This window comes from Rosa rugosa, chromosome 7 (assembly GCF_958449725.1).
Source record: "Rosa rugosa chromosome 7, drRosRugo1.1, whole genome shotgun sequence".
Taxonomy (NCBI): Eukaryota; Viridiplantae; Streptophyta; class Magnoliopsida; order Rosales; family Rosaceae; genus Rosa; species Rosa rugosa.
In genome coordinates, this window is record NC_084826.1 from 6913313 (window position 1) to 6938705 (window position 25393).

At 38.1% G+C, this 25393-nt stretch overlaps 3 protein-coding genes across 3 annotated transcripts; 1 reads left to right on the top strand and 2 right to left on the bottom strand.

The window, feature by feature from the left end:
• Positions 1–174: 174 nt before the first annotated feature.
• LOC133721914 (uncharacterized) lies at positions 175–5193 on the bottom strand. The gene is made up of 15 exons (XM_062148690.1): positions 4851–5193; positions 4622–4752; positions 4411–4543; positions 4174–4330; positions 4000–4078; positions 3613–3653; positions 3419–3535; positions 3224–3304; positions 2774–2836; positions 2577–2628; positions 2120–2194; positions 1356–1403; positions 1208–1243; positions 1041–1115; positions 175–533 (listed from the first exon to the last, which is right to left on the bottom strand). Exons 1-15 carry the CDS (start codon positions 5008–5010, stop codon positions 459–461), a joined length of 1323 nt encoding a protein of 440 aa, XP_062004674.1. The 5' UTR covers positions 5011–5193; the 3' UTR covers positions 175–458.
• A 10041-nt stretch (positions 5194–15234) lies between these two features.
• On the top strand, positions 15235–20033 carry LOC133720781 (ethanolamine-phosphate cytidylyltransferase). The gene is made up of 9 exons (XM_062147252.1): positions 15235–15816; positions 15921–16156; positions 16286–16467; positions 16554–16625; positions 17778–17845; positions 18587–18707; positions 19072–19137; positions 19283–19405; positions 19627–20033. The coding sequence occupies exons 1-9, from the start codon at positions 15473–15475 to the stop codon at positions 19696–19698; spliced, it is 1284 nt and encodes a 427-aa protein (XP_062003236.1). The 5' UTR covers positions 15235–15472; the 3' UTR covers positions 19699–20033.
• Positions 20034–20555: 522 nt separating this feature from the next.
• Positions 20556–21673, bottom strand: LOC133720782 (protein LURP-one-related 5-like). Its single transcript, XM_062147253.1, has 2 exons — positions 21273–21673; positions 20556–21116 (listed from the first exon to the last, which is right to left on the bottom strand). The coding sequence occupies exons 1-2, from the start codon at positions 21552–21554 to the stop codon at positions 20706–20708; spliced, it is 693 nt and encodes a 230-aa protein (XP_062003237.1). The 5' UTR covers positions 21555–21673; the 3' UTR covers positions 20556–20705.
• Positions 21674–25393: the final 3720 nt, after the last annotated feature.

The following is a 25393-nucleotide window of genomic DNA, read 5'->3' on the forward strand; positions in this document are numbered from 1 at the left end:
TAACAGAGATGCTCTTTGAATAGATAGAATATAATCTCTGTGATGAATTGTTCAAGGACAAACTGAATAAACGTGGCTGCTGTGGTTACTAAACTACTTGGCTAATTCCTAATGTGATGTAGTCGCCTTTTGTTTCAGCCATGGAAGGTTGATTCCATGTAATTCGGGATGAGATTCACAGGCTTAATGAGCTATTGATACTTTGATAGGTATTGTTCAATAATACATTGAGGTAATCAGTTAAATATACAAAGGGTATAATACAACATTCTGTAACATCAATTAACCAAGGCATCCCTGATAAGAAGGAAATCAATATGGACAACCAACCTTGGGAGATGCAACAAAGAACAATGAATAACATGATACAATCTAAAGCAACAGAAATTAAATACTGATAGCATCTATCAGATGAGGATAAAAACATCCTCTTCAAGTTGATGTGGTGTTAAATATCCTCATTCTTCTACTTCAGTCGCAGGAGGCACCGTTTCAACAACTGGAGGTATACAATCTACCTTATAGCGCAGCACCTATATTCCAGAAAACAAGAAAAGTTGGAAAGTTCTGATATGATCAGCCCAAAATAGGAATCAAAGGCACCATAACAAAGGAATTTAGGCTAAGGGCTTCGCGTTTGATCTCTAAGGTCTATTGTCCTGAGTTTACTTTATTAAGAAGTTATGAACTGACAGATCAATAATCAATTATTTTCAGAAGATTATCATCCAGTAGAGATGGGGAAATTGAAATGGCTTCAAGCCAGTATATCTACTGATAACATATGAGATTACTGAAAAAAAATGTTGAGAGTGTAAGCAAAAGAGGTCAATTGAGCCGCGAGCTGACACAAGTGACATTAAAAAAAGTCAGTCGTGTGTAGAGTAAATTTCCAGAGATTTACATTTTTATTAGCGGTATTACCATAATTTCAACCATCAAATCCCAAATGGTCCGGTGATTTTTCAAAGTGATGATATGACAAGACGAGTGGGAAAGTGAAACATAAACAGAACATAGAACCAAACATGTCTGCATACCTTCTTAAAGAAACTTGAATATGAATTGTCCCAAACGAGTTTGTAGTTTCCAGCCTCACACGTGCAGAAATTCCCCTACAAAATATTTTCATCATGAGACTACTTTTTTGGGTACAGAAAGTCAGGAGACTCGTAAGACAACTTATGAGAAGAAATATTAAACTTACTTGGTCAGACTCGTAACGTTTGTAAGGTAAAATGAGCTGCAGTAACCGTCAATGCCCCAGGATAGTTGCAAGAAAGCAAATCAGTTAAAACCAATAAAGCAATGAAGGCAGTACATTATAACATTCATGTAATCATGGCTCATCTTACAGATTTCTCCCCAGACGCATTTGTATACTCCACACTAAATCCAACATCCTGACCATAGACATCAATCTTCAGAATTTCTCATAAAGAAGCATATGGAGTTATTTTAATAATTGGAACATATATCGATATTATACAGCATGATATCTCATTATCAATGGTCTGAACTCAAAGATAATATACATTCAAGAACTACTGAAGTACTATCAAACATAGGGGTTTGGGTGATTTCTAAAGGTCCTTCACAAGACCAATAACACATATCATTCATAATGTATATCAGAAGTAGGTATTATCTCAGAAATAACTAAAAGGCATCTGTTCAAAACTAGGGTGATCCTGTCAGAATAAAGAGATGAATAAAAAGATAATCTTCACAAGGAAATCATTACACAACCACGAAGCCAAATTTCCTGGAGAATCTGAAAAGCAAGCACTTTTTTGCTATGTTCAACCTCATAGTACTCAGAATGGCAACCTTGGGTAAAACAATGACCAGAAAGTGAATATTCTGACCTCTAACATCCTCACACAATCTTCATACGGTTTAAAAATTGTCATTTCATCAATAACTTTTGTTGGACTCATTACCAATCTCATTCCAAACAAACACGGCATACAAGAAAATAGCATGAGTTACACAACGGATAACTACAGGAAACAAAGAAGGCCAGAGCATTCACATCACAGATTAAAGAATACTTCGTCAGGCTATGAAAGAAGAAGACACATTCACCAAGGAACGTAATGAAAGTTGGGAACAATACCAAGTTTATCTTCCCTTGCACAAGCGAAAAATCCCAAGCAATATACGAATTTATCGAGTCCACAGACAGAGAAACCTATAAGAGTGATGAAATTACAAAATGGCATAAATTTTTGGAGCAGTATTGCAATAATATTTGACAGAGAAACTGAATAAGATAATTGCAGGATTGTTTCTAAACCACAAACCAGCTAGTTAAGAAGGTTGTTTCTGAACCTATATTACTTACTAAGTTTCTTCACTACCTACTATACTAAGCTTGTAAATCTTATAACACATTACTCAGTTTAGATGGACAAGTATTCAGATTTCCCTTACTCTCAAAGTACTAGAATTGAAAACTTGTAGTTTATTGATCCCTCAATCACATCTGGACTGGATAAAGGGTGATGCTGATCTGATTGAATATAAGTAGCATCCACCCAAAATTAAAGGAGTCCAATAGATATGAAACAAACCTCATGTGTTTTACCGGCAGGAACAGTTGTCTCTTTGTAATCATCATTATTCCTGTACAGGAAGTGAATAAATATTATATATCGTATATGTGTGGATATATATATATATTTTTTCTGAATATAGAGAAGTGAAGTATGATAAGGAGAAAAAGAAAAGGAAAGAATGAAGAAGAAGAAGAAAAAGAACAGAATCTAACCCTCCATCTAATGCACCGGCAACCTCTGCTGAAATAAAGAAGGGCGAATTCGCAAAAACCTCACTGAGAAAAATGCATATTACATTAATTGATATAGAAATAAGCAGCTGTCAGTCTAGCAGCACTACATTTGATGTCAGATTTGCGGCCCAAGAAGACAACACAGCTTCATTTTGGCATTTAGCTATCTCAGTTCATGCAAACTTAGATGATGCATGATCAGAAGTAGCATTCCATGAAATCTATTTGTCAATTTTCACTTTTATTCATTTGTGGGATGAAAGGGTGTAAAGGGATAATCAAACACTAGCTAAAAGTAAGGGGTAGATAAATTGAAACTTTGAAAGTAATATGCTTTTTTTAAGAAGAAGAGATGGTGAGAAGAATCATTACCATAAATAATAACATCAACTAATGTTACCAAGTCAACACAGGAAATAGCATTAATACCTGATAAACCTAATAAACCTTTCAAACTCAGTGGTGTAGACGTCAACAGCTTGTTCCAAGACAGCTACGTCTTGCTTGTTTCTGCTCATCATATGAAACAAAAAGTCAATGCAAACGGAAGTGCAACAGGAAAGATAAATAGGAATATGGTTTGGAGAGAAAAACTAGAGATAAAATTATGCAAAAATATCTCACAATTTTCTAGTTTCAAACCGTCCCCAAGACAGCAAAATAGCCAAACGTATAAGAAGCACCATAGTTGTAAGGCTGTACAAAGGTGGTCCATAACGCTGTCGTTGCTCTTCCATTGGCCTATTAATAAAGGATGCAGTAAGCCATTATGTTACTATCGAAGATGCTATAAACTCTACTCCCCCAAAAGAACTTACCCATCATCATCATTTATTTGGCGAACAAAATCTAGTAAAACCTGCACCGAAAAGCAAGTGTGCCAGAACAGTTACAAATGATCATAGTCTAAATCTGTAATATTTCCAAGGTAAAGCATGCATTTAAAATATGTCTCAGAATAATGTACACTCTGAAACTGCATCAAAAATCACCCTCTCACTAGATATACACGAACAACATGAGAGAACCACAAAGGGAACCCTAATATTTGGCATACCAAATCCTTAAGTGCTAATCACACCATTAAGAACAGGTAATTGTTGCAATGGAGAAAATAAGAACTAAAAGTAAAGGTCCAAACAAGTATAGAGTAATGACCAACCCAGACAAAATAAAAGTGGCAGGCAAATGGCACAAGAGCATACCTGTGGAACCCCAACCAAGTACTTGACAAGGGTTTTGTAGACTCCAGTAGCAGAACCAAGCTGCGCCAACAGTCTTCTCCTGGAAGGGCCGAGAACAACTAGTATGTAAGGTGGATCACAGGCAGCAACCAGACCCGGTAAACAAAAAAAAAAAAAAAAGGCAAGGAGACTCACCTCTCCATTTGTTGTTTCCACAAGACAGCATAACGATCACGTATACTTGCCCCAGAACTAATCATAGCATCAATCTCTGCTTGCTTATTCCTCTCGGATCGCTCCCTCTGCAGTCTAATAAGCCTCCCCCGAAAATCTTGAGGAATGTAAGTCATAACTGCAAACACATTCACACTCCCATTACGAAACCATCCCAATTCAAAAACCTCAACATTAACAACAGAGATCAAACAAAACCTGTATTGAACACACGCTCAGAATTCTTAGCTTGAAACGATTCCAATGACTTCAAGGTCGTATTAAACTTATGATGCAGGCGAGTGAAAACAGTAGCAAGCTGAGCATCCTCGGGACTCGAAGGCTCTTGAAGCTGCTCATAGCACCACCAGTAATCAGAAACAAAATGAAAGGTAACAACAACCTAACATTCACACACATCAATGCTCACCGATTGAGGCCAATGAGGTCTGTCAAGTAAAAAGACTATCTCTTCCATATGCTCCCGATTCTTCCACATATTCTCATCCACTTTATGCGGCGGCGGACTCGCCAACTCATCCATTACTAATCTCTCTTCTCCTATAAAATCACACTGATTGATTCACTCACGGTTCAAGTTCAAATTCGCAAGCAAAGATCAATACTTTTTAAACAGAAATTGTTGTAATTTAGAGTACCTGGAGTGGCGGGAGAGTTGGAGAGCAAATCGGCGGTGAGGGAGCGAATCTCGGAGGAGAGGCGGGGGATGTCGTTGGAGAGAGGAGGGAAATTGTAGGTGTCGTAATAAGAAGCGAGAAAAGCCCTGGTTATGGGGACCAGACCCTCCGTGGAAGCCATTGGCAATATCGATCTCGGTGGGTTTCAGGTCGTCGTCGGCAAACAGGAGAAAAGGGGAGGAGTTGCGGTGGAATAACGGATTTCAAAACCCAGATCAAATCAGAGAGTAGTAAATTGCAGTGGAGTCCACGCCACCAACACTTCCCGCAAGACTTTAAGCCCACGGGTCCTATGAGTCAAACCCACCATTTTTTGTTGTTATTTTTTGGGATAATTAATTTATAGCGGACGAGAGTTACAAAAATAATTTGACACGTCGGTACTCAAAACAGAAACAACGTTTAGTAAACTAATGATATTACGGTTGTTTGAGGAGATCATGATTCTTGAATTAGCTCGGGCCCAATATAGCCATCAGCTTAATTCTTTTTGTTAGAAAATTAAATATACATTGATCTAATTCGTTAATGATCCAGTGCTTCTTAAATTTTTTTTTTTTTTTTGAGAATAAGAGACTTTTTATTAAAATGAAACGAAGTTACAAAATACGGGAATGACCGGTGGTGGACAAGAATTCCCCACTCTCCTCCCTAAACCTAAACCAGTTACGGGTCCGTCACAATAAATGACATCCATGAGCCGAAGGGGCCCAACCCCTAACCATCCATATCGCCCAACGTCTCGGGCTACCGAGAATCCTGAGAATATCGATACCACCTCATAGACAACCGCTAAAACAACCAACACCCTATTCCACACCGTGCCCCAAAACTGTCAGACCACGTGCAAGGATCGCTCGTCAGCACATTGACCATAAGACAAAACCGACAATAAACCAAATCGTCCCCAGGAGAAACACCACATCCATGGTACCTCAATTTGACCTAACCCTAGCTCAACAGAGTAGGGACATGCTAAATACCAAAAAAACCTAACGAAAACCCTAATCGAAAACCAAACCAAGAAAACTACTGTAAACAAAGACATAGACCAGCCGTAATCATCTTCCTTCTCCTCAGACGACCCGCCGGCAGACCACCACCATAAATCAGTCTCGTCGGACATGCAATGTCGGAGAGACGCTATCCACGCAGCAATCCACTCAAGCCTCAACTTTAGTCGGCCAGATCCAGGCTTATAGCTAGAACCCGACGAACCCCCACCGAATATCAGTAAGAAGCTCGCCGTACCTTGACGCCCAGATGCATCCATCCGCTTGATAGTCCGACACCCTTGCGTTCTCCTCCTATCGACCAATCTCAGAGAGAGAATCGACGCCATACGATCCATGGCATACCGCCGCCACGATCTGGCCTCCGACCTCCTTCTCCAAGCCTGCGCCGATTGCCCACCGTCCATACTGCCCACCTGCGCCGCCACCTGAGAAGAACAAAACGTCATACCCGACCAAGAAGGACAAATCGGAGACCAAATCCGGAGCCCCGATACCCCACAATCCCGTCCGGCAACACCCTCCACTCGTCGATGAGGCCGGAACCTATGATCGACGTTGGGGCGCCGCCGGACAGGCATCAACCGCTTCTGTGCTTTCTCCAAAACCTAGTTTCTTCCCTCTATTCTCGGAGCTCTTATTTTTTGGGGGGATGGGCCCTCCTTCTTAAATTTGAATTTGAGGGTGCTTATATTTTTAGCTTGTATTTTGATAATCTAAACTACTCAACCTCTAGTTACATATACACAAATGAATCCTACAAAAAATAAGCCAAAAAACATTTAACCATTTGATTAGCGCCATGTTCGTTCCAAATTTATGTCACGGACTACATTTGTTTTCACATTTTCAATGACCAAATGATTATGAATTTGGTTGATTTTTTGTAGACACAATTTTTGCATAGGAAACTAAAGAGTCAATGAGTGAAAATCATTGAGTTAGGTTGTATAGTTGTGAAAATAAGTAAAAATTCTCAAACTTCAAGTTTGAGGAGGTCCACTCTAGAACGGACACACACACACACACATATATATATAGTGAGGGATTCATTTTTCGGCCATTTTAAAAGATCGCTTATTATACCAACTTTTCGATCACATATCAGCATCTCGACCGTTTAGTTTTTAGGTCTATATGAATATATTATTTAAGTAAATTTTCAGCCAAATTGATAATTGTTAAGACATTCATAATTGTGATTTATAATTAAAACATGAACGGTTCAAGTTAGACAGATGTGATTCGTCCATTGATTTAATCTATTTTAATACCTTACCGGTCAGCAATTTGGTTGATAATTTATAGAAGTGATCTATTCTTTAGAACTCCATATTGGCATATTGGTATTTTGACCGTTCAATTTTTAGAACTCCATAACTGAACGGTCAAAATGCCAATATGTGATATAATTTTTTTTTTTTTACAGTGGGTCCCATAAAGAATCCCTTAAAATGACAAAAAAATGAGATCCCTTGGTGGAATGGCCTTACACACACACACACACGGCCCTTCTAGTGAGGGATCCATTTTTTGGCCATTTTAAGTGATCACTCATTAGACCCACATTTCGATCACATATTCACATCTTAACCGTTCAGTTTTTAGGTATTATATGAGTAGATCATTTCTAGAAACTTTTATCTAAATTGATAATCATTAAGGCATTCCTAACTTGGATTTACAATTATGAACACGAAAGGTTCAGATTGGACCGATTCGGTTCGTACATTGATTTAATCTAGTTCGATACTTTAACGTGTAAAACCATAGTTACATGCTCACAACATATGCACAACAATCATAATAGGATTAAGGCTTACCTTCAGCAATCACTGTCATGGATTCCATCTTATGCAGCTGCTAAACACGATCACTGAATATGGTCTTCTGTTACTTACCAACTTGCTTCTCAATGGACAGAACAATATGCAATAGTCGTGGTAGTAATCAGGGACCAATTCATCTGTATATATATGAGACTTAAACCTCAAGAAGCTTCCCATTAAAGCATTCCTTGTCGGTTTAGGTTTCACTCTTAGATTCCTAATGTATCACAACTTGTAGCCTTTCTTGTCGACTAAGCAATGGATTACTATCCTTAATGAATTGATACACTATTCATTAAGTCACTAGTATTGATTTATTGTTTGTATCCATTTTAAACTAGGATTGATATTAAGCTAATCATCAATTACTTTATGATGACATGTGTTATGTCCATATTTGATCTTATAATCTCCCCCTTGGACTCACACATATCATGCTCGATGATTTGCACCAGAAAACATCAAAACCTACTTAACTTACTGAAGTGCGCGCCAGATAACAAACTCAAATCGAAAATCCATTTCAACATGGTCAGATCACAGTTACTTATGCAGAGCAAGAAACAGTATACATTTTAACAAAAATGCAGAGTTTCAAAACCACTAACACAAGCTTCTGCAATCCACATATGTTCAACCAGAAGTGATACAATATATGTTAATGTGTATCAACAAGTAAACATATATTAGGTCCTACTTTATGTTTCTAAAACCAGAAACTCAAGCAAATTCACTGAACACTGATGGCTTAAAAATATTGCTTGAACCTTAACATCATGCTTCACATGATTTAAGCCATCTGATAGCAAGTATGATATTCAAAACAAGATGATAATTTCCAAAATAAAACAATAAAGCTGCAGCAAAATCATAACTGGAAATACCTCAAAAGTTTATTGATAATAATAAAATCTGTCATTACAAACAAGTTGTGATAAATAAAGTCAAAAGACCACAACTAAAAAATACAAGAACTCAAAAACCTTAGAAATTTAAATTGCTCCAACTGGATTAACTCTCTACTGAACCTAAGCATCTAGATTTGCTAAAACTCCAATGCTGGCTGTATGTTTCTGGAATGCTGCTACTGACAAGGCCTTGGTGAAGGGGTCTGCTAGCTGCGAATTCGTGTCAATGCTCAAAACAGCTATCTCACCATGCTTAACCCTTTCTCTAACACTGTAATACTTTAAATCAATGTGTTTAGAATTATTTGACCTTTTACTGTTCTTACTAAAGAAAACAGCTGCTTCATTATCACAATAAATCACAAGTGTGCCTGCCACAATGTGACTTAACACTTTGGTCTGCATCAAGAAATTCCTGATCCAAAGTCCTTCACACACAGTTTCATATACTGCAATAAATTCAGCCTGCATGGTGGAGGTTGAAACTAGAGTTTGCTTCATGGTTTTCCAAGCAACTGCACCTCCTGCTAGCATGTACACATATCCACAAGTTGACTTCTTGGAGTCTGGATAGTTCCCTGCGAAATCAGAATCTGAAAATCCAACGAGTTTCAGATCCTCCACTTGCCTATAAACTAGCATGTGATTCTTTGTTTTCTGCAGGTACCTCAACACTTTCTTCCCAGCTACCCAATGTTCATGGCCTGGATTAGATTGGAATCTCGATAAAATCCCTACTGCAAAAGCCAAGTCTGGCCTAGTGCAGACTTGTGCATACATGAGACTTCCTACAAGTCTAGCATAAGGCTTTGACTCCATAATTTCTTTCTCAACATCACTATTAGGACTCTGCTTCTTGGTTAACTTATCACCTTTGGACATGGGAACTTCTCCTGCTGCACACTTCTCCATACCAAATCTCTTCAAAACTTTGGTAATATAATTCTGTTGAGACAAACCAAGTAGTCTATGTGCTCTATCTCTTTTAATCTCAATGCCTAGTACATAGGATGCTTCTCCTAAGTCTTTCATGTCAAAATTCTTTGACAGAAAGCTCTTGGTGTCTTTAAGCAGTTTAATGTTACTGCTAGCCAAAAGTATATCATCAACATAAAGTACTAGGAAAATAAAATTGTTCCCAACTGTCTTCAAGTAAACACACTCATCAACAAGATTCTCTGTAAATCCAAAAGTAGAAATCACAGAATCAAATTTCTTGTACCACTGTCTAGAAGCTTGTTTAAGGCCATAAATTGATTTTCTTAACCTGCATACTAAGTTTTCACTTCCAGCTTGCACAAAACCTTCTGGCTGCTTCATATAAATCACTTCATCTAGTTCACCATTCAAAAAAGCTGTCTTAACATCCATTTGGTGTAGCTCCATATCAAAATAAGCAACTAAAGCCATGATTATCCTAAACGAGTCTTTTGTAGAAACTGGAGAAAAGGTCTCAATAAAATCAATGCCCTCCTTTTGTGTAAAACCCTTGGCAACTAATCTTGCTTTATGTCTCTCTACATTGCCATTTGCATCTCTTTTGGTTTTGAAAACCCATTTACAACCTATAGGTTTCTGATTTGGGTCAGGTTCAACTAATTCCCAAACTGCATTTTGACTCATGGAATTAATTTCTGCTTCCATTGCTAGCTGCCATTGATGAGATTCACTACTTTCAATGGCCTGGTTAAATGTAGTTGGATCATTGTCCTCTGCACAATCTATTTCAATTTCTGCTTCTTGCAGATAAACAATGTAGTCACTATCTTCCCCCCCATAAGTTGGTTTTCTTGATCGCTGTGATCTTCTAGGCTGAGGGTTGTCAGTTACGTGGTCAGTTACCTGACCAGTGACAGTTACTTGGTCAGTTACGTGGTCAGTGACATGACCAGTGACAGGTACTTGACCAGTTACTTGGTCAGTGACATGACTAGTTACAGGTACTCGACCAGTGACTTGGTCAGATACTTGACCAGTTACATGGTCAGTGACTTGTCCAGTGACAGTTACTCGGTCAGTGACATGGTCAGTTGCTTGACTAGTTATAGGTACGTGATCAGTTACTTGGTCAGTTACTCGACCAGTGACTTGATCAGTTACTTCTTGTTCTAAAGGCAATGCTACGCTTATATTCTCATCCGACACAATTTCCTCAAAATCTGAGGATAAATCCTCAAGGTTTGTATTGTGAACTTTTTCACTTAGAAACTTTACTTGATGTGTTTCAAAAATTCTAGGTGAATGATAAGCAGAATATAATTTATAGCCTTTAGATTTATCTGGATAACCTATAAAATAGCAACTAACTGTCTTAGGATCAAGTTTATTCAAGCTTGGATTATAAATCCTAGCTTCTGCATGGCATCCCCAAACATGGCAGTGATGAAGACTAGGTTTTCTGCCACACCAAAGCTCAAAAGCAGTCTTTTCTATAGCTTTACTAGGTGTTCTGTTGCAAATATAATTTGCAGTTTTTAAAGCCTCACCCCACAGAAATTTAGGCAAACCTGTTGTACACATCATACATCTAACCATGTTCAAAAGAGTCCTATTCTTTCTCTCTGCAACACCATTCTGTTATGGGTTATAGGGTGTTGTATATTGAGCTTTAATTCCATTGTCTTGCAAAAACAAGGCAAATGGACCCTTTTGTTGGCCGGATTCAGTGTACTTGCCATAGAACTCACCCCCTCTATCTGATCTCACTGTTTTGATTTTCTTTTCTAGTTGGTTTTCTACCTCAGACTTAAAAATTTTAAAGGCTTTCAATGCTTGTGCCTTTTCTGAAAGTAGATAAATATAACTGTATCTAGAAAAGTCATCAATGAATGTGATAAAATACACATTCCCACAGATAGTTTGATGCCTAAATGGTCCACATATATCAGTGTGTATGAGTTCTAATAAATTTTGGCTTCTATATGCAGTCTTCTTTCTAGTATTAGTTATTTTTCCCTTAAAGCATTCAACACAGTCTGTTAGATCAGAAAAATCAAGTTCATTTAGGATGTTGTTTTTCACCAAAATTTTCAGTCTCTCTTTTGAAACATGGCCGAGTCTTCTATGCCATAAAAATGCAGACTTTTCATTTAGTTTGGTTCTTTTAACACCTGTTAAAGTGCTAGTACTGTTGGTGTTATTTTCAACAAGTAAAATTTCTTGTTGAGCCATTGAACAATTTAACTGTAAATAATCATTCATAATAACACCAGAACCAATTTGAACAGAATTTTTAGAAATAAGAATTCCATTACTATCCATAACAAGTCTACAACCAGATTTTACTAAAAGAGAAACTGAAACCAAATTCCTTCTCATGGAAGGTACATAAAAAACATTGTCCAGAACTAATAATTTTCCTAATCCTAAATCGAGCTTTAAGGTTCCAATAGCCTTGACTGCCACTCTCATGCCATTGCCTACACACAGGTTCACTTCATCACTTTTTGGGATTCTCCTCCTTATGAATCCCTGCAAAGAATTAGTAATATGAATAGGTGAGCCTGAATCTATCCACCAAGACTGTGGTTCAACATTTATAAGATTAATTTCTAAGGAAAAAACTGTATTAGAAAAAATCTTACCCTTTTTGGCTAACCAATTTTTATAGCCTGTGCAGTCCTTTTTCATGTGTCCTACTCTTTTGCAAAAGTAGCACTTGAACCTGAATGGCCTGTTTTCCTTGGCCACTGCAGCTGTTGAACTCTTAGTTATGGCTTTGATAGGCTTGAGCTTATTCTGGGGCTTTTTCCTTTTAGGCTTCTCAATAAGGTTAATGGTCGTAGCAGGTTCCTTTTCTTCCTTGATCCTAGATTCCTCATCCACACAGATGGATATAAGTTCATCTAAAGTCCAGTTTCCCTTTTGTGAATTGTAACTGGTTCTAAGATGACTAAAACTGTTCGGCAAGGAATGTAGTGCATAATGCACTACCTGCTCATCCCTAACCCCCATCAAGAGTTCCCTAAGTCTGCCATTTATATTGATCATCTTCATAATATGCTCTCTAACTCCCCCTGAACCCATGTACTTCAAATCATGAAACTCTTTAGTCAACCTAGCTGCTTCAGCTTTTTCACTTTCTTTAAACTTAGCACCTATGTGTTCCAGAAAATCTGATGCTAGCTCGGGCTCTTCTATACTTCCCCTGACAGTCTTAGACATAGATGTTCTGATGAGGTTCTTAGCCATTCTATTGGATCTATGCCACTTCTTGTAAAGATCAGTTTCCTTCTTAGTGCTCTTTTCAGTTAACTCTTCAGGTTTGTCCTCAGTGAAACAATAATCTATGTTCTCATGCATTCCCATATAGTTCTCTACAGAATCTAGCCAAGCTCTATAGTTGGTTCCAGTTAACATCAAGACACTGTTCAAGTTCATGTAAGAGTTACCTAAGGAGCAAAACAAAATTCAAGTGAGTTCTCAATTTTGTAAAGAAAATTAATTTTTAAGTTTTCTGTGTTTTATTTAGCTTTAAGCAACCAAAACAAGAACATACAGAAAACCTAAACAATCCATACTTGCATTTATATCAGTCCATAACCAAAAACAATGTTAAGCAACACTTTTGAGCAGAAGCATAACATTCTGGAGTTCTTTATCAATATGCCATGTTTAATGAAAACAAGTTATCCAAAGAAATTTATCCACATCTTTAGACAGAAGAAAAATTTCTAAGTATCCGTATTTATTTTCATCAAGCATGCATACTGCTGTTTTGTATTCTAAAACCATACTTAACCACTTCTTTGGAAGATAAAACTGAAGCATAGTTTTAAAACACAAAACACAATTTCAGTTTTGTTACTCGATCAGGTACAGTTACTTGGTCAGTTGCTTGGTCAGTTACTTGACCAGTTACACGTACCTGATCAATGTTTTCTGCCAACATCAATGAAGGATGCTTTGTGCATCATAATCACTTATGCCAACAGAAAACCACAAAACATATGAGCTCTTTTACTTTACATTCTATCCAGATTCATCCTTGTAAGAAAATTAAGCTCTTGTATCTGTCAACTTTAACGTGTAAACAAAATCTGGGAGATTTCTGTTCTTCATACAATTTTACACAATCACAGATACAATACCATATCATCAATCAATTCAACATGCATATTCAAGCATAACCAAAATTGATTCGATTCCAAGAAACCACAGAATAATCAAGAAATTGTAAATTTCATCCGGTCACCATCTACTCTAGCCTAACGCACGCCGGGAATGCAACTAGGGTTCTTGAGCACAATCAAAACTTAATTATCATGCTATGAATCGAAAACAATTTTCACAGAAAAACCTGTTTTTGCTTTTTCCCCAATTTGCTGCTAAAAAATCATAGCGGAAGCGTGAATTTTATAATTAACCAGATGCAGCAGTCGACTTAAGTAACTTACCTTGATCAGGTACCTGACCAGTTACTTGGTCAGTTACCTGGTCAGTTACTTACTTGGTCAGATACCTGACCAGTTACATGACCAGTGACTTGGTCAGTAACCTGATCAATTACTTGACCCGTAAAGCAAAAAACTCTTAAAAAATTTTATGTTTGTTTTTCAAAACCCTAAAACGATTTTTCATATTTGTGAGCCTATGCTCTGATACCAATTGTAAAACCATAGTTACATGCTCACAACATATGCACAACAATCATAATAGGATTAAGGCTTACCTTCAGCAATCACTGTCATGGATTCCATCTTATGCAGCTGCTAAACACGATCACTGAATATGGTCTTCTGTTACTTACCAACTTGCTTCTCAATGGACAGAACAATATGCAATAGTCGTGGTAGTAATCAGGGACCAATTCATCTGTATATATATGAGACTTAAACCTCAAGAAGCTTCCCATTAAAGCATTCCTTGTCGGTTTAGGTTTCACTCTTAGATTCCTAATGTATCACAACTTGTAGCCTTTCTTGTCGACTAAGCAATGGATTACTATCCTTAATGAATTGATACACTATTCATTAAGTCACTAGTATTGATTTATTGTTTGTATCCATGTTAAACTAGGATTGATATTAAGCTAATCATCAATTACTTTATGATGACATGTGTTATGTCCATATTTGATCTTACATAACGGTCATCAATTTAGCTGAAATTTGTATGAATGATCTATTCATATAGTCTTAAGCACTTAACAATCGAGATGATAGATTGAAAATGTGTCCCACGAATGATCCCTTAAAATGACCAAAGAAAAGGATTCCTTAGTGGAAAGGCTATATACATATAAAAAATTTACAATATTTTGCTTACCTTAGTGTATTGGTTCTAAGAAGTATTTTGGTTATTTAATTCAACATTCGGAGATACTCTTCAGTTTGTTTCAAATATTTTATTGAAGTTTTATGAAGTATCATGGATAAAAAAATTAATATTATTATTTAAAATTTAAGAATATTCACTATACGTCTATACTAAACGAACTGAACTAGTGGATCGGGAATTCGTTAATTCGCCATACGGATTATTAGATCAGGGTGAGTTGAAGTAATGGCGATCCGCTCCAAATCCAAATAAAGTTTTGTTTGGACAAACAAACCGAGTTTATTTATAGGTCGACTAGACGGCTAGACGAAAGAAAAAACTGCGATGCGGACGGTTGGCCCAGGCCCAGCTATCACCCGCCTCACGAAAACGCGGAGCGAACAAAAAAGCAAAAGCAGCGATCGAATTTCAGCGAGAAAGAGAAAAGTGAGGGGAACCCTGAACCCAACCAAAAATGCAATCTTTCTTCTTCTTCCTCTTCCTTTCAGCTTTTGAATGTTAAAGCTCTCTCTCTCTCTCCTTGATTTGGAAAACTTTTAACAAACAAAAAAAAAATGGGTTTCGATGCGGGTCCGTCCGAGAATGCGCGCAGCTGGGCGCGGTTCGTCGCCACGTGTCTCGTCGGCGGTGTGGTTGTGGCGGTCGGGATCGGCGTCGGAGTCTCCATGCTCGGCTCCTCCGAGCGCGGGCCCCGCCTCCCTCTTCCAATTCGATGGAGGAGGAAGAAGAACAGACCCGTCCGAGTCTACATGGACGGCTGCTTTGACATGATGCACTACGGCCACTGCAACGCGCTCCGTCAGGCGCGTGCCCTCGGCGACCAATTGGTCGTCGGCGTCGTCAGCGACGCCGAAATCATCGTCAATAAAGGCCCCCCTGTCACCCCTCTCAACGAAAGGTACCAACTTTTTTTTTTTTTGTTCTTTCTTTGCTTATAGCTTATTTGCATTGTAATTATTAGTGAATTTTAGCTTTATTAGAATCGTAATTATTGTGTTATAGGATGATTATGGTTAAAGCTGTGAAATGGGTGGATGAGGTTATTCCGGATGCACCATATGCTATAACTGAAGAGTTTATGAAGAAGTTGTTTGATGAGTATGATATAGACTATATCATTCATGGGGATGACCCATGTGTTCTTCCTGACGGAACCGACGCTTATGCCCTCGCAAAGAAAGCTGGCCGCTACAAGCAGATCAAACGTACCGAAGGGGTCTCCAGCACCGACATTGTTGGTGTGTTTTCATTTTTATGAATCTCGGTCACTTCTGTCGATCGTTATGCTTATTGTAATTCAATTCTACCATGGAATGCAAATTAATGTAGTTGGCATTTGGTAGTCTAAATTTGGTGGGGATATGCAGGTCGTATGCTTCTGTGTGTGAGAGAGAGGTCAGTTACTGAAAACCGCAACCATTCTTCCTTGCAAAGACAGTTCAGCCATGGTCACGGTCAGAAGCTTGAAGATGGTGGATCGAGTAGTGGAACTCGTGTGTCTCACTTCCTGCCAACATCTCGTAGAATTGTTCAGTTTTCTAATGGAAAAGTACTACACTCTTTTAGTTGTAATTGGATTACTGGTGAGATGGACTTCGACAGTTATTGATGAATTGTTTATGGCTTTGACTGCAGGGACCTCAGTCCGATGCGCGCATTATATATATAGATGGTGCATTTGATCTTTTTCATGCTGGACATGTCGAGGTAATGTGAATGACTTTGTTCACATGCAACTGATCTTCTTCTCTTTCGTAACATGCACTTCCAAATTCTTAGTAATGCATCTGGTAGCTGAGAACAGCACTTATAAGGTTATAATATCTATTCCCAATTAATTGTGTAACTGGTTCCTTTTTTGTAAACTGGTTCCTTTTTTGTAATTAAGGGAAAACCAGAACAATAAAAGAAAAGAAAATGAAACCCTTTTTTTAGCTCTCTCTCTCTCTCTCACACACACACACACACACACACACACACACATACATATATATATATACGGAGGCGTTCCAAAGAGGACGTCCGGTTAAAGTGCGGACGGCGCTGCTGCAGCTCGGCTCGGGGCGCGACGGAGCGGCGGGGGTTGCCGGAAGGACGCCAGGGGTCGGGCGGAGAGGTCTGCAGTCGGTGGAGTCGCCGGCGACGTCGTTGCAGCGCTGCCTAGAAAACCTGCAGTTGCAGGTCGGGTTGCTGACCAGAACCTGCAACTCGGACCTCTTCCGACCTCGAACGCTGCCCAGACCGCCAAGCCCTGAGCCGCCGTCGCCGCCTGGAAAGCCTCCGCTGCGTCGCCGTCCGCACTTTAGCAAAGTGTGGACGTCCGCTTCAAAGCCGGACTGCAAATTACAACAATGTAAATGAACGGTTCCGGTTCGACAGATTCGGTTCGTTCGTGTAAATTGCAATTTTGGACGCCTTAACGATCACCAAATTGGCTGAAATTTTGCAGAAGTGATCCATACATTAGGACCTAAAAACTGAACGGTTAAGATGTAAAAATGTGATCGGAAAGTGGGTGAAAACAGTAAATCCGTTCCATAAGAAAAACTAAGGACATCCTTACCTGAGAAAAATCCTATATATATATATATATATATATATATATATATATATATATAATACCTGTTCCAATTTTTTGTAAATACTTGAGGGTTTTTTTTTTTTTTTTTTTTTTTTTTTTTCAGTCTGTGCTGTTACTATTCTGTTCCTATTAATTTTAGTATGCTTTAGATTTCAGTGAAGTTTGTTCCTTTCTCCTCTCATCTAGTATTGCTTTCCCTAATGAACTTTTAGGCAATAAATGATTAAGAGGGTGTAAACTTACGTATCTAGATACTTGTGCATTTCTTTTCCATACAGATCTTGAGGCTTGCTCGAGAGCTTGGGGATTTTCTTCTTGTTGGAATACACACTGATCAAACTGTCAGGTCTCATTTCCTGCTTTCTCACTCTTTATGAAAGCTTCCATTTTACAATGTATAATATATCCATATATATATATATATAGCTTTTTAGTCATTTGCCCATATATATGTTTCTAGAGAGGCACCAGGTTTATTTCTTACATTTAGTTGAAATTTACAAATGTTAGTTTCTATAACTTTCAGCAACGATAAATTGATAATCCTTTAGTCACTTGGACTACTTTAGATGCCTATAACATTTGACCATTACTTAGAACTGACTCATACTGATGAGTCATTTGTATGTGTAGAGGTTTCTACCTTTTTTTGTGTACGTGTCTGAATGTTTGATGAGTCATTTGTATGTGTAGAGGTTTCTACCTTTTTTTTGGTGTACATGTCTGAATGTTTGGATATCATCTCTTTCACATGAAAACCAAGCGAGTCCATGAGTCATTTTTTAGCCATTGCGCTAGCTCATCAAATGGGTTTTGAGTAGCACAATGGTTGTGGTTGTGACAGATGCTTATAAACTGTTCTGAAATATCGGCTGAGCGAGTAAAGATTTCTTTCATGAAATTTGATTTGCTTTGTCTATTTTTTTTATCAGTTTCCTCTTTACTGTCTCTTCTAGCCATTTTTTTGTTATTGCGACCTCCAATCATGATTTATCCACAAGTCAGAATAGTTTCTTTATAGTTGATACTAGTTTTGAACTCTACAATATACTAGGTAATAACTTTATTTGTGTTAACTGCACTGCAGTGCTAGTAGAGGTGCACATCGCCCCATCATGAACCTTCATGAAAGAAGCCTAAGTGTTTTGGGTTGCCGCTATGTAGATGAGGTTATAATTGGTGCTCCATGGGAAATTACAAAAGATGTGGTAAGCTTTTCTTCTCATTTGTAGAGACTTTGGTTTATAATGCATTTAGTCAGTTTTTATTCTTTTCCTGTATTCTTTTGATGTCCTTCTGGTGTGATATCTTTCCTTGATAAAAGTTCCTTAGTAGGATGTTGTGTATGGGACCCTATGTAATTCACTCCTAGCCTTCAATGATGACTTCCATATTAATGCCACCTTTCATGAATATAATGAAGAGTTCTGGATATATCTGTTAATTGAAATTGGGTGCCAATACATTGTGCATTTTAGTACTTTTCCATGGATTTGTCAACTTGGGTAATTTATTTATAACAGTTTCCATACTTACATTATATAATTGTCTTGGAACATTTTTTTACTGCAGATCACTACTTTCAACATCTCTTTGGTTGTCCACGGGACAGTTGCTGAGAATAACAATTTTGAGAAGGTAAATGGCAAAACAAATTGCTATTGGTGATGTTATATTTTACCATCACTTTTCACCAACAAAAAGATATTTCATTGCTTTATATGGAGGTACCAAGATGCTTTGGTTAGTTACTTACCTACTGTTCTTTATTATTCTCTTACAGGAGACAGGCAATCCATATGAAGTTCCAATCAGTATGGGTATCTTTAAAGTTTTGGAAAGCCCGCTTGATATTACAACTTCCACGATAATTAGGAGGATTGTATCTAATCATGAAGCATACCAGGTTCCTCTCTAATTCCTGAACCTTTTGAACTTCATAACACAGATAAGATATGATTTAAACTGCCAGCATGATAATTTTAAAAGCACAGTATACTAGCATTTGTGTCCATATGCTTAAACAAATATAGTTTTAGCTGCTTTGCTTCTAGTTGATATCCTTGCTTTTTTCCTTCCACACCCTAAACATACTTATAATTTTTGGATTTTGTTTTTTTGCTGCAGAAACGAAATGAGAAGAAGGCAGCTAGTGAGAAAAAGTATTATGAAGGCAAGTCTTATGTCACTGGTGATTGATGTTGATCTCAGAGGTGATGATACATGGATAGGGCATTGGCTGCACCTGTTATTTTGGCAGTTTTACCAAGTAGTACTAACATCAGAGATGACCGCCCACTTGGGTTGATATGTTCACATGCTTTGATTCCAGATCCTAGATTACATGTGATTCCTGAGTCGTGTTGTTATGTACTTATCTTTTTGTTTGTTTAGATTACTATTTTGGAATCCAATTCCAAACCTAGAACTTGAGGAATACTGGTTTGTTAGGTGGAATGACATGAGCTTTTTGGAGTTTGCAAGTTCATGCCCTTATTTTTCACATTAATAGAAGTTTAGTGTGGTTACAGATCGATGCAATATAATTTTTCTGCTGTGCAGATCTTCTTGAAACAAATATCTACGCATAAACCTGGCATGTATAGTTCTTAGTAACATGTGGTGCTGCACTGTAACGCCAGTACACCACCTGCTTGCTGTAACTTGTCCTGTGGCTTCTCTCTTACACATGGTGCTAGTCGTCGACAAAGTATTTTTGGAAGGCCATACCGACAGTCTGTCGATTTGGCGTGCTGGGACGATCGTCTACGTCTCGTCCTCTGTCGATTTGGCTGGGACTATCGTCTACGTCTCGTCCTCTCACGACTACTGATTTGGCTGGGACGATCGTTTACTGTCGTCCTCTCACGATTACTGATCATGTGTTGCTCACACCGCGAATAAGAGAGAACACATGCCAGCATGTGTTGTCCCATCAAAATGTTCTCAATAAATCAGATATCGCGGAGGCTGTTACAGGCTAACAGTCTTGTGTGTTACTGTAACTCAATCAAGTTGGCAGCCAAAAACGAAGGAAACTAAAAATGGAAATAATAGAAACAAGGAAAAAGACGAGCGCAAACTACTCTGTTCTTATTTAAGTACAAGAAAATAGTAGTAGTAATGGCCCTAATTGGCTCTACTCCTTACAATTTGTATCTTCTTTATGTGGCTTTATTTTTGTACATCACTCAAATGACAATCAATCAAGAACATAAAATTGGGGTTAAAGGCTTCCCACAAATGCGATCCAAGACTATTACAAAGGCCATGATAAGATCACGGTCGAACCCTGGTTGTACCACCAAGCTGAACACATCCTCCCCAAGCATGACTGTGTTGTTTACTCTTTTCCTAGCTACATTGGCCACCAGTTGTCCACTGCTGCTCCTGATTTTGCAATTTCGCCTCCGAAAACAACCCTCGATTCTGAAATCCGGTGTAGGGCTCGTAGTTTCGGATCCCATGAACACCTCGGCTGTAGCCTCACTTTTATTGCCGCGGCCAAAAAGACCAGACCCAGTATTTCTCATGGTGAATACTCTACTGGACTTGGGACTCTTTGCACATCCATAGTCTCCTCGATATGCGTTCCATTGGTCTTGCATACTCAGAACCTGTTCATACAAAATGGACTTGATTAGCTACCATGTATTTGTATGCATACTTGTTCTCATATCAGATTCACTTGCACGATAAAAGAAAAACCATTTGTAGAAGATAACGCGCGTGCGCAGAGGCTAGTATATGTACACGTAGAGAACAACAATTACCTGGGGTTTGAGAGTGAGCAAGGCTCTTCCAGCTCCGTCCATGAGGACGAGCCCTTTCCGAACGCCGCAGTTCTTCCTGGAATAGTTGTCAACTCGGAAAGTCAATATTCCTTCGTTATCGAAAACTGTAAATCCATCAGTTCCCTGGAAACTCATGCTAGATCTCTTCCATACAGTGAGCACAGATGGGTTTACATCATGAGCATCTTCCAACTGATGATGGTGAACCCCACGATCTTGATATTGGTATCTATTCTCTGCAGCTGGATGAATCTTCGACATGGCTAGCTTTTTCTACACAGTATGATCCGAAAGGTCGAGAGAGAGAGAGAGAGAGAGAGAAAGGAATAGTACTGGTGGTGAGAATGGTTTGAGTTGAGGTACTTTAGGATTCTAGATAGGGCGAGACTAGTTATATAGATATGGAATTTGGTATATAGTTATATACTATGAGAGAGGAGGACGTAAGTAGGTGGAAACAGAGAGAAAGCTATGTGTGTCTATGTTTGTTTGTCCACTCACAAAATTCTTACATAGGGCCCCATTACCATAGCTATAGCTTTATATCTACTATAATTAGTACGTATTCAACGAGCCCGGCTGGTTTCCTCTTTGTTATTTTCTTTTGCTTCATTTTTAAACACAATTGGAAGACCCCTGACCTCAGCTGTGACCATCCTACGCCTGAAATATAAAATCTGCCCTAGCCTGTACGATAGATTGCAGTAACGTGTTTTAACAGTGGGGGAAGGATGAGCGTTGTCTTTGTGGGGGGATGATAAACTAGTTGTCTCTTTGAGGAATTTTGTTGAACAGTTTTTGTCTAACCCTTCTAATTAAAATAGAAATATCGGTGGAATTAGGGGATATAATTCAGGTTTAAGGAGTAATCACAGTAGCTGGAAAGTTTCAATTGAAGTGGATGTTGCATTGGGGGCAATATGTTGGAGAAAGTACAATGTCTAGCCACCGTTACTTATTATAAGACTATTTATCTCTTTTAAGCATTTCAACAAACAGTTTTACTGCATTATTTAAGATAAAACTCTGGAATTGGAAGCAATATTCATAAATGAGAGTTTGAGCTGCCGTCATGATTGGATATGTAGTTTTAGTTGAGTGAAAATCTCCGACGACATGAGTTTGTCAAATTTATCTAGCATTGGTCATGAGTTTTTTGTTAAGTATGCTGTGCTTTTACGTGTCTCTGAAATATCTAATAAGTACTTCTCTACTTGCAATGGCACTTCTTTTTGGGGGGGCACAATAAGTGCATGGTCGAGCAGTTAGGCACAGTAATCATTCTGCATTTCTGGCTTTGTGAATCCAACAGTGAACATCATCAACATCGTGTTTCCTCTTTAACTTTAATTATATGCATTATTTGCACCAGAAAGGCGCTTACCCCAGGAAGACAAACTGTCTCGTAATTTGCTTTAAAGTCATGATCACTGTACAGTCTATACAATCTAGCTTAGTTTAAACATCATGAACGTTCAAACAATGAGGTTAGCTAGCTGCAGGTAATTCAAACTTCATGCATGCATGTGATTCCATTTGTCTACATATCGAAACTTCGATCCAAAACTTCCGAGTTCTATATTTCAACTTGGGATATTCTATCATATAAATTAAGGTTTTTCATTCTGTGACTAATATTCAAAGGCACCTAACAATTAGTACCTGTGGGTTTTAGTTGGAAACCAAGAGGGTTAACTTGTTCTCAGCTTGCTATCTGTCATGATTCTCAAATTTCTGATAATTTGATCTGTCGGTGTGAACTGACCATAAAAAATGCAGAACAGAAAGTAATTAGCGGAGAATAAAGCCACAAGAAATTTGTCTGATTAAGCAAGGGGAATGTAAGATTGGAATGAAACAGTTAAATGAATTTACGATCTCTCTTCGTTTTGGTAATTTTGCTAATATAATACCATTAGTGCATGACAATTCTATATACGTAGTGGTTTTGTATATTGTTAATTATAAGCAACTTGCTTAGTGCCCTGGTTTTGATTGAGTCACTAAAGCATTAAGCACTCACTAATTTGTTTAAGGACTCCCTCCAAAACAATACCACCTTTCTGAAATCATTAGTTTTAGTTCTGAAATAATATTAGATAATTTACGTGTACAGCTTCTACTATGGAAGCCGACGCTCTTTAAAACAAAAGGAGGCCGGATAGATCACCTACCATCTATTCAATTGGAGCCCATTTGCAGGAATTTGGCTTCTCTCCAATGAGTTCCCGTCCACTAATGCTTGCTTTGGATTAAAGGCTTAAAGCATCAATATTTTACCATATGTATGTATACTCGCATGAAAAGAAGATGGTCGATGCCTCGATGGCTTTTCTTTACTGAATTGACCATTATTTCACCATCTTCAAAAATAATAAAGTTACTTGTTTTGAAAAGGTTAGCCTTCTATTCACAATGTCAATCTTGGCAAATAGGTTCTATATAAATACAAGAATTTGCAGAAGTCCAAAGATGACATATGGTTGCGGTTATCGCAAGATCAAAGAAGTATTTTGTATTTTGCGTACATATTGACCACGACCTAATCATACGTATGTGTGAATAAGTTTTATAGATTGGAGTTCAATGATGCGCGCTCCTTAAAATTTCCGTCTCCGATGACACTTTATTTAATATCCAATGTATCATAAATTGCCTCTAATGGGATCTAAAATAGAGAATGATCGATCGACCTCATTAGTTGCTATAGATGTTCTCAAGAATTCACCGAGGAGTAAGAAAGCAAAATGATCGTACCCCTTCCAATGCATGTATTCTGTTAGCGATCGCGACTTAGCGGTAATTAAAATAAAGATATATGTCAATAATAACTGACCAAATGAAATAAACTAAGATGGACATTAGAGCCATCATACATCTTTCAGAATCTATGTTCCATGCGTGTTTTACCTCTCTTTGAAAGAGGAATTTGAATCAACGATAGAACGTAGTTGCGCATTGATCTATCAGAATCCATGTTCCATGCTACTTATCCTTTTGCTTTTGTTTTGTTTTTAATATGGATCATCTACTTATCTTCACAATCCATGATAAGTAGTTTATTAGCTAGCACAATCCTGAAAGATGAACCATGCATACTTAGAATTTACAGTATTCAAATCTTGACACGTTGCTCTATCTGTTCGATGTGGGTTGTGGCATTTCATCAGAATCAAACTTTTGTCTCAATCAAGACCAGATCGAATTCATGGAGTCACGCCCGCTGTAATGGAATAGTAGTAGTGGTATGACAGAAGCACACACAAAAAGGTTAGAGTTTATCCAAACTCTTTCTAACATTAAAAAAGTACATATTTGCATGATAGGCATGTGCGTGGCCTAATTTTTGTTGGAGAGAAAAGATTCTACATTGGAAAAGTGACAAATAAAATATAATTTATAAGTGGGTGGATCTCACCCAATTATACCGAGACCTTTTGTGATTAAAACCCAACACCTATCTGGTGGTTAAGTTGGGACAATATCGGTACAATGGTGGGTCACGGGCTACACTTGTCGCTGTTTAACATGGTATCAGAGCGGGTTTCTCTCCAATTGCGTCTCAAATTGTCATGGGCCCGAATTTGGGTTCCTTATATTGCCATCGGAATATTCCGATTGGATCGTTACCAAGTGTCCGATGTGGGCTTTGGATTGTTATATTGGCCAAGTCTCCGACATGAGACTTGTGTCCCAATTTCCAATGTGGGAATTAGATTATTAATTAATTTCACGTGCTAACCTAGAGCTAGGTTGCACGTGAGGGGGCGTGTTGGAGAGGAAAGATCTCACATTGGAAAAGTGACAAATAAAATATAACTTATAAGTGGGTGGATCTCACCCAATTATACCGAGGCCTTTTGTGATTAAAACCCAACACCTATCGGGTGGTTAAGTTTGGACAATATCGATACAATGGTGGGCCACGGGCTACACTTGTCGCTGTTTAACAATTTTCATCAACACAATGCAACTAAAAGCTTTCAGTTAGGTATTTGAGTTAGATCATAGTATTCTTCGATCAAATCAGGCAAAAAAGCAAAGTTGGATAAAATAAAGGTATACCGGTGTACTGCTGAGCAATAGTGGTGCAATCTGGA